The 10385-nt window shown below is 38.8% G+C and overlaps 2 protein-coding genes across 13 annotated transcripts in view; one reads left to right on the forward strand and one right to left on the reverse strand.

The window, feature by feature from the left end:
- LOC107643358 lies at positions 379-2434 on the reverse strand. The gene is made up of 2 exons (XM_016346975.2): positions 1277-2434; positions 379-709 (listed from the first exon to the last, which is right to left on the reverse strand). Exons 1-2 carry the CDS (start codon positions 2415-2417, stop codon positions 684-686), a joined length of 1167 nt encoding a protein of 388 aa, XP_016202461.2. The 5' UTR covers positions 2418-2434; the 3' UTR covers positions 379-683.
- The window catches only part of LOC107643356 (AMSH-like ubiquitin thioesterase 2), a 4354-nt gene continuing 1470 nt past the window's right edge, over positions 7502-10385 (forward strand). For 2 of the 12 annotated variants that reach the window (XR_002362651.1, XM_021123404.1), the window contains exons 1-8: positions 7502-7727; positions 7955-7999; positions 8099-8136; positions 8297-8591; positions 8768-8857; positions 9068-9130; positions 9462-9536; positions 10074-10286. Coding sequence is in view for 10 of the 12 variants with exons in the window: in XM_021123404.1 (XP_020979063.1) it covers positions 7955-7999; positions 8099-8136; positions 8297-8591; positions 8768-8857; positions 9068-9130; positions 9462-9536; positions 10074-10271 (804 nt within the window). In the remaining 2 variants the exon portion in view is untranslated. Of the gene's footprint in view, positions 7728-7954; positions 8137-8271; positions 8592-8767; positions 8858-9067; positions 9131-9461; positions 9537-10073; positions 10287-10385 lie in introns of all 12 variants that reach the window. The other 10 variants (XR_002362652.1, XM_016346970.2, XM_016346973.2 and 7 more) reach the window with 10 other exon arrangements.

Here is a 10385-nt window from a genome sequence, read left to right on the forward strand (position 1 = left end):
GTTAAATAATTTGACATTTATCTCAATTAAATTAAATAAATGATTAACTATAACGTTTTAAAAATTATTAATCAAAATATATAAGAAAAAAAATTAATATAAATTAAAATAAATTAATTTATTTATTCCAGTCAAATCATATAATTAATGTAATTGATTAGTTATAATTAATGTAGCCTGTAACACCCTACCACAGAAAGCTTTACGCTTAAGTCGTAAAACAGAGGTGATGTGGTATTACGGCCTCTAAAATAAAATGAGTACATATAATAGCAGAAGAGTTATAATATGCTAGGAGCCTTGAAGAATAGGGAAAATAAAAAAAAATCGCGAGATAAAAGCGCAACGCTCAAGGAACGAGTTAACTTGCACGCTAAGAAAGCCGTAACTGTCAAACATAAGATAATAGAAGTAGGAATAGAGTGCCAAAGATACAAAATAACAAGCTCCTAACTCAGCCTGGGAAGTCAAGACTGGCCGGAGAATATTTATACATATATACATACATATCCAAAACCCAAAAGTACATACACACAATCCTGCCTCTCCATAAACCTCTATGATGATAAAAAAGGACAAGTTATGCGGAGAGAAAGCTAAGTATATATATATATACATCACTGTACAACAAAACTATACAACAACTCTATCCAGTAACCCCTCCGCTTTAAGAGTCCAGACGACTAACGAGATGGCTCCCGGCCTGCATCTGAAAATCAACAACATAGTATGGAATGAGAACCGAAGGTTCTCAGTATGGTAAAGGTGCCACACACATAATATATAAGGTCCTGGGAATGCCAGAGGCAATCCTAGAACGCCGACTCGATGCTCGCATGGTAGCTATTATTATAAGCAAATTCCACTAATGGCATATATCGATCCCATTTCGCCGGCTGGTCCAAAACACAAGCCCTTAGCATATCCTCCAAGGTCTAAATAGTTCTCTCTGACTGACCATCTGTCTGAGGGTGATATGCAGTACTCAAACTTAACTGAGTCCCGAATGCACGCTGAAAAGCTCCCCAGAACCTTGATGTGAAACGAGGATCCCTATCAGATATAATGGTAGAAGGCACGCCATGCAACCTGACAATCTCTTTAATATACATTCGAGCCAATTCCTCCATTGTGCAACTTATTCAAATAGGAAGAAAGTGAGCTGATTTTGTCAGTCGATCCACAACCACCAGGGTCTTTTCAAATGCAATAAATGAATGAGACGCTCCTGAATCAAATAAAGCATTTAAGATTTTACCAGCCATTTCACAATTACCTCTAATAAGTATCTCAGATCCCTCAGCACCAATGGTAGAAGTAGTGTATACTCTCCCCGGCTGTTGCACCCTACCAGTCTCATACTTCTTCTTCTCAGGGCAATTACTGGATATATGCCCGGGCTGTCCACAGGAATAGCACACTCCAAGTCCTAATCTACACGGAACTCCAGGATGATATTTTCCACACTTCTGACAATTCAGATCCTGCTGTGGCTGCTTCCCAAACCTTTTTCCTTGATTAGCAGTAATATTCGGCCTTCTATAATTACCCTGACCCTGAGTCTGCTGCGGAACAAAGCCTCCACGCTTGAAATTCCTACCTCTCGAAGCAAAGTTCCTCCCTGAAGGCCTCTGAAAAGGCATCCTCAAACTCCCTTTCTCTGCTGCCGCCTTCCTCACACAATCCTCAGCCACCCTACTCTTATTCACTAATTCAGAAAACACCCTGATCTCCATTGGGGCAACAAAGCTCAGAATGTCACTCCGAAGACCTCCCTTATATTTAATACACTTCCATTCAGCAAAATCTTCAGGCGCACCTTGACAGATACGAGAAAAGCGACATAACTCCTCAAATTTGCTGGTATACTCAGCAACAGTCATCTGTCCCTGCTTTAACTGCATTAATTCAAGTTCCTTGGCATTTCTAGCTGAATTAGGAAAGTACTTCTTATAGAACTCTGTCCGAAAAACCTCCCAAGGAATCGCAGCACCATCAGGCTGCAGGATACGTCGTGTTCCCTGCCACCAATATTGAGCTTCACCTTGCAACTGATAAGTTCCAAATTCAACCCATTGCTCTTCAGGAACCTGCTGTGCCTGTAACGCCCTTTCCATAGCCTGAATCCAATTATCTGCATCAGTGGGATTTGAGGTTCCCCTAAAAGTTGAAGGGCGAACTTTCAGAAATGTAGCAAGTGTCATAGGACCGTCCTCATCATTATTGTTCCCATGATTACCCTGATTTATCTGATTACCCAGTGCCTCAGCTGTTGCCTGCATAGCTGCAGCCATATTTCCCAAGGCTGCCATAAAGTCTACTGGATCAGTCCCTGTGGGTACAGGAGTAACGGTGCCTGTCCTACCTCTACCTCGCCCGCGACCGCGTCCGCGAGTCGACATCTGGTCCCTATACATACCAAACAAGTGATATTAAGTTGATCAGTCTCAATATCGCAGGTCTAATGCTTTAAGTTCCAAATGCATGCTCACAAACGTTTATGCCATATATATCAATCAGATATCCTAATAGCACATACACACATATACAGAGAATGCACAGAAGCACAATCAGTCCGTCTTTCAGGCTCTATAGGAACGAACTGCTCTGATACCATAATGTAACACCCTACCACACAAAGCTTTACGCTTAAGTCGTAAAACAGAGGTGATGTGGTATTACGGCCTCTAAAATAAAATGAGTACATATAATAGCAGAAGAGTTATAATATGCTAGGAGCCTTGAAGAATAGGGAAAATAAAAAAAATCGCGAGATAAAAGCGCAACGCTCAAGGAACGAGTTAACTTGCACGCTAAGAAAGCCGTAACTGTCAAACATAAGATAACAGAAGTAGGAATAGAGTGCCAAAGATACAAAATAACAAGCTCCTAACTCAGCCTGCGAAGTCAAGACTGGCCGGAGAATATTTATACATATATACATACATATCCAAAACCCAAAAGTACATACACACAATCCTGCCTCTCCATAAACCTCTATGATGATCAAAAAGGACAAGTTTGATGAGCTCTATCCTAATTTGATATAATATTCGTGTTTCTAATATTCCTTATTAAAAATTAATTTATTAACTAATTATCTACTAATTTAACCGGGGTTTACATAGCCAAAAAAAATATTAAATAATTTATTATTTATTTTGATCGAATCAAAGGATTTTTTATTTAAATAAATAAAATAAAAGTCATAATTACCGAAATAAATTTTTTTAAAAATATTTACCGATTTGCGTTCTCCAGTGTAAACGAGATATGATACGTTTGTTACGCCGTGTCTATCTCGTTTACACTGTAAACGAGATAAGGTCGAACGGCGCCTATAAGTATAAGTCGTTTGCAGGCCGTTTCTAGACCTCATTTTGACGTAGTCAAACTCTTTCTCCCCTCTTTTTACCCTTTCCTGCCATATTTGAGTCCGATACGGTAATGGCACGTCAGACGGAAAATGATAGGGACATCAACAGACTAAACGAGACGTCGCATTACGCCGGGGGTAGCCGACTTCAAAATTAATTGTATTATATTCGATTAATCTAAGTATGTAAATATTGTTAGGGTCATGGAGGGACCCACATTGAAACTTAAGGGGGCATTTGCCCCACTAAAGTTTTGCAAGCAAATAATAATCATATATGAATGTATATCTTTGCCTCCATCATTTTATTATTTTTACCCATAATAAATTATAATATTTTTTTAGTTTCTTGTTAAAAAAATTATTTTATTAAACTTAGCATGCAAAAATATTTATCTTGTTAAATTTAATTTAGTATCAAAATTATAAATAAATAACTAAATCAACTTAATAAAAAAATAATAAGTAGTGATAATGTATTTTTTGAAACTAAACTTTTTTGTTCTTTTTTCTGGAGGTTATGATTCCTTGTATGAGAAATTTATGAACATGACTAGTCTAATTTTTTTCAGTTATATTTTCGATATCCAAAATTGTAAGGAAGTCAATTGGAGATATTTTTGGGACTATTGTTGGGCAATTCTCTTCAGTATCAACAACAGTTTGGAGAACTGTATTTCTCAAATCCGTTAGGAATTTGTTCTGAAACGGCTTATTATATTTTTCATCTCTTTGTTGATTCGGATTCTTTAATTTTCGAAGGTAAAGCTTCACCTACAAAATAAATAGTTTAAAAATTTTTTACACAAAAGTAGAAAAATATGAGTTATTGTGAAACACAAAAATTTTAAAACACAGTATACTCATTTAAAGATAAAGCATAAAAATTTTGAAAAATAACACCAAAAGTACCTATTGATGTTAGATCTAGGCTTACCCAATCTTTACTAATGTGATTGGGATTGCAATATATGGAGTTCTTAAGCAGTCACTATTAAGATCATAGTGTCTAGTAAGCTCTATTTGAAGCGTGTGGCTCAGGTTCAATGATGGGATGTTGCTTAATGTTCCAAACCCCATTTCATCGACAATATCTCTTTTATCTTCGAACATTGTTTTGAAAATCTTCACAACATATCACAAAAATTTAGGATAGTCTAGAAGTGACAAGCACTGAGTAAAATGCTTTAGGGACAAGACTGTAGGATTAATTTGGAACAATATTTGCTTCTGTAAGATTGGTATGACTTAATTAATATTTGCTTATAGACACATGGTAGTATGTTCCTAAGTAGTAGTAGTACTTTGTTCTTAAGTAGGGTACAAAAATTTATTATTATCTCTTTATAGGTTAAAAATTCTTTTTTTCGTTCCGCAGAGGCCTCGCCTTCTAGTGCCCTGACGAGTTAGCCATACCCTTCCTCCACCAGACGCCATCGTCCCGTATCTGGCTGAGGCCGGATTCGGCGACACGGTGCCCCTCAGGGACTTCACATTTGACAATTCCCTGATTTCGGCACTCGTGGAACGATGGCGTCCGGAGACGCACATGTTTCATCTCACGTAGGGTGAGGTCACTATCACCCTGCAAGACGTGGCATACCACCTAGGCCTACGTGCACACGGGAACCCCGTTGGGGGTGCCTTCATGACTTTGGTAGGTGGTACGGCACAAAGACGTGGGTCATGGTTGAGCAGCTGCTTGGTGCCAGGCCTCCGGTGGCGGACAGCAGGCTGTGCAGAGGAAGGAGTCGTTCATGCTGAAGCTGGTTTGGTTGCGTGATCGTTCAACGCATCCATGTACCACTCGTAACCGGCCCTGCTTGGACTATAAGCAGCGTTAATGAGGTATCTCTTGCCTTCGGCTGACTTGAACCGAGACATGAAATTTGCAGCCATGTGTCTTATGCAGTAAGCATGGTAGGCTCTTAGGGATGCCAACCACTGTCATCGGAGCTAAGCGCGGCCTTGATAGCCTGAGATCTGTCAGAGATTACCAGCAGGCCGTCTTGTGGGGTGACGTGGCGTCTCAGATTAGTTAGGAAGAACGACCATGACTCGGTGCTCTCGGACTCCACAATGGCAAAAGCAATCGGCAGGATGTTGTTATTCTCGTCTTGCGCCACCGCAATAAGCAACGCACCACCATACCTGCCATACAGATGCGTACCATCTACAGAGACAAAGGGCTTGCAATGCTTGAAGGCTTCGACACATGACGGGAAAGACCAAAATACCTTGTCGAACATACTGCAGTCATGTACCAGGAGGTGTCCATCATATAATGGTTTGACACGTAGGTCACAAATGGTACCAGGAAAACAGTTCTGCAGTGCCTGAAGCAACTTCGGAACCTTATTGTACGACTCTTTTCAATCTCCGTAGATTTATGCAATTGCCTTCTACTTGGCCATCCACACCTTTCTGTAGGATGGTTTAAAGTGATAGCTTACTTGGACCGCACCCTGCAAAACCGGAATGCTTACAGAGGGGTTCGACTGAATCAACAGCAAGATGACCCTGTAGATCATACTGCTGTCTAACTGACGATGGTCTTGAGACATGGTGGGTTCTAGACAACTATGCACTCCACCCACCCTCCGAACCTCCCTGAACACAACAAAACAGGATTACTTCAACTATGTCGTACACCTACTTAGTATATCGTATAGAAGTAATGAAAAGCACAAGTAAACTTAAGGTTACCAGTATCCGAGGTTCTGCCGAAGGGCTATACGGAGGCTCCATTGACACTCATTCTCAGCTTGGCGGCACTGCACATGGTAATTTAACCGGTCCGATTTGATCACCCGGTACTCCTTACTCCTCTGAATATTGTAGTTCTTCACACCCTGAAGCACTGCCTCTCGGCTTCTAAACTTGTGGCCGACCCAAAACTCTACACCGCCGTCTAGATTGTAATCCTCTTCACCCGTGTCAAGAAACAGAGTCCTCTCATGTATGGCGTCCAGATCCAGACTGTGATAGTGAGACGAAACTGCCGAAAGCGCCGGTATTGGAAGAGGTGGGGGCAGGACATGGCGGGCCACGGTCGGAACAGGTGTCTCCGGAACACACTCATCCTTATCTCCACTATCGGATAAGTCGCTGTCACCACTGTCCCCCACGTAATCCTCGTCCGACTCCTCCTCGCCCTCCTCTGCCTCATCCACTAGAACGGCGACATGAATGGGCGGTGGTGCGAGGAGTCGGTCGTCCTGCACATAGGTCGAGTGTACGGAAGGACCACCGCCACCGTGTCCCACCTCTGCAGAAAGCTCCATTACTTGCTCCACCATGATCCTCTCATGGATGTCGAACATTACTTGCACATGCTCATCCCCTAGAAGTCGGAATAGTCGAAACTAGAAGACTCCGTTACCCATGGGTGCCAGCAACCTATACGCCACCCTTCCGATTTCCCTCGTGTCTGTACCACCGAGCTTACTCAATATCAAACTCCTCAAATCGGGCAACGTCTCCACCCGCTGAGTGCGAAACAATATCGGATCCTCATACTCAAATGTCACCCCATTGTCGCCGTTTCTCATACGACAGTTGGGATAAACAAGCACAACTATATATGGACTATTACTGGCCATTAATGCCGTGTATTTGTGAGAAATAAGAGACACACAAAAAATATGAAAAATTTGTGAAGAATACCAAGTGTAAACGTGTCATATCTCGTTTACACTGTAAACGAGATATATGCAATGTCATCTTATTTATACTGTAAACGAGATATGACTGAAAAATGCAAATCGGTAAATATTTTTAAAAATATTTATTTCACTAATTATGATTTTTATTTTATTTATTTAAATAAAAAAAAATTCTCGAATCAAATAAATAAATAATTAAAATAAAGAAAACATAACAATTGCTTTAGGTGCCATTTTTCAAATACAAATAAAATTATTAATGGTAATCCCATCAAATGAGATGACATTATGAGGTGGCTGTGAGCCTGAGCCTGTGAGCCTGTGAGCATGCCTAGTAAAAGTACTAACAAACGAATAGAAATTAGATCCTCTCTATTTTTATTATACATTTTATAAATGGGATAAAGAATAAGAAATATTAAAAAGTTAAGATTATATTTTATCTTTAATTGAAAACAAAAATTGAAAAGAATTATGGTGCCTACTAATGGACTTTATCCGGTAAGTCCACGTGACTTTGTTCGTGGCAGGTAAGTGATGTCTCTCTCTTTCTTATTGCGGCGGTTTTGACAGTACTCACTGCTCTGATCGATGAGTTTATTTTGTTTCACACTTACTTTCCCTTGTCTGGGAAGGAATCAAGAATAGTGGTTGATCGTCCTTCAGGTACTCTCGAAATCAAACAGGTAAACCAATATCTGCTATTCTCGCCACCAATTTATGTAAAGAAAATAAGAATCTTCATCTTCTTATCATGTGTGCTTGGCAACATAATTTTAGCGTGCACTTACCTTTTCTAGCATGCCATCTATCTGTTTGATGAAAGAACAAATTCTTTGTGTTTGGTTATTCTTTCATAGAATTGATTTCTGAAGTAATAATAGAATTGATTGTTAAACTATTGATCTCTCAGATGCTCAAAGATTCCTCTGAAGATCAGGAATTAAGTAATATGAAGGTAAAACTGTAAATCTTCCTCTTTGATTTAAAGAACTTGAAGGAATTTGCACCTCTTTCCTTTGGTTTTGAAGCAATTTCAGGGGAATATCTGTGGCAGGTTAGAAATTATGATGCAGCAGAAAGTGTAGCTCAGAGGTAATAATGTTGATATTCTATTTCTCTGTCTGACTAAAAATAGTAGTTCTAAGTTCATACTTCCTAGAATGATCTGCATGAATTTTCGGTGTTTCTGGAATCCGATATTGCAATTGTTTTGACATACAATATTAGTTTCTTCTGTTTGGATGGGATGCAGCTTAAGGAATAGTCATGAGGAATCAGCTAAGGTTTCTTCATTTCCATTGGATTTGGGTAGCGGTTTGTGCCCCGTGGATTCTCTTGAACCAACTTCTATTAAGGAAGCTGGAAACTTTTTCTTGGTTCATAAAGTAACCCAGTCCTCACCTTCCCCTGCAATGTGTTTTGTGGCAAAGGTTCCTCAAGATGAACAAGAATCTCATATTGTAGCTTTTAGTTCAGAAGATGGATCCCGGAAGTTGGATGACGAGTCGACTTCATCTAGGACCATAGGTGTACGGGATGTACATATTGTAAGAACTTTTTAACTGCATATATAAGCTTTCACTGCACATCAAATTGTCAATTTTTTGTTTCTACTGCATTGAAGGTCTTCTTGTGCACAAATAGGAATAGCATCATAAATCTCATCGCCAGGCACAAAATTTATGGTTAATACCTGGCAAATATTTGTTCTCGTACTTTCCAGTCGATGCGGTTAATGGAGGACTTCCTCCATCTTGCTAAAGAAAATACAGAAAAGGATGTGGAAACTTGTGGCATACTTGGTGCTGTACACGTAAGAATAATTCAAATCCATAGCTATATTATGCCTTTGGTTGTCTTATCTCAAATTTTCTTGTGCCCATAAAATTTCCATAGGTATGTTCTATTTATCTTGTATTAAATATTAGAGATTTCTGGTTAATCTTTTCTGAAAAAAGAATGAAGAACCTGTCATATGATAAAATGCTTTGCACTGATATGATTATTTCCTACAATTCTCCAGGAGAATGGAACCCTCTATATGACTACTCTGATCATACCTAAGCAAGAATCAGCTTCCAATTCTGTTAGTATACATATTGCTCTTTTACATTCTTTTACATTTGGTTTTGAAATCTGAGTTTGATTTCTATGCAGGAGCACTAAAAAACTGTGTTACATTTACATACAATTAGGTGCATATATAAAAGTGGTTTTGTTTGATAGTAAGTGTGAAAGTTAATTGCTTTTGTTTGTGTAGCAGATTCTACTTGGATGTCAGTATAAAACACTAATTGTGCATAGAATTTAAAGTCTTGTGCATAGAAATTAAAATCTTCAATATTTTTAGCACATATTTTTTTGAGGGCATAATATTTTATTGCTGCATTTTGCTAACTTGCTGCACTAAATCACAGTGTCAAGCTACAAATGAGGAGGAAGTTTTCAAAATTCTAAATGAAAGATCTCTTTATCCTGTGGGATGGATCCATGTATGTCTTCCTACCTTCATCACTTTGTTAATTGAGTGAGTCTGTTGGTGTGTTCCCTGGTAGCTTCGGTTTCTGGCCTTTACAGTGAATTTGCGAATTGGGATTTTAGAGGGGATGAGAGGAAAGGTAAAAACTTGGTGAGTAAAGTGGAATCCATTTTGAAGCCCTTCCCTTTCTTCTTTCCCTCTAAGACCCCAACTCGAACACACATCGAAACTTTACAAACAAATCCTCATGATTGGATTGGATTGGATATGGCAATCTATTAAATAGGGTAGTACTTCTCTAAAAATTCTGTATTTAGCATGGTAATCACTGAAGCACACTCACAGTTCATATATGAATTAAACTTATGACATGTTTCTCCATTGTTATTTCTGAAATTGTGTCTTGTCTAAGATATTAGAGCACAATTATAAACTCTTATGCAAGACTATATCATTCTTTTTATCCCATGTCACCATACATGAGATCAGCAACAGCCATTCTTCTTGAATTGGCTTCTCTAACCGTCATCATATTTTGAAAAATTTTTAGACACATCCTTCTCAAAGTTGTTTCATGTCATCAGTGGATCTGCACACTCAATATTCCTACCAGGTGATTGACCGAAGTATCATGTACTATTCCTTGCCCTTTTTCTTTCTTGTTAAAGGATTTCTTTGTTCAATAACTTCACATCCGGATATGAATGTCATACATGTTCAAAACATTTTACCGTGTGAATCAAATTGAAATTTGATTAGCACCATTGTTATTACTTGTATTAAATAGTTCATATGTTAATAGAATTTATAAGACAAATTTGCAGAGCATCTGTTATGTTTGTTGGTGACCAGCACTCAGAAC

The sequence above is a fragment of the Arachis ipaensis genome, chromosome B05 (genome assembly GCF_000816755.2).
Source record: "Arachis ipaensis cultivar K30076 chromosome B05, Araip1.1, whole genome shotgun sequence".
Lineage (NCBI taxonomy): Eukaryota > Viridiplantae > Streptophyta > Magnoliopsida > Fabales > Fabaceae > Arachis > Arachis ipaensis.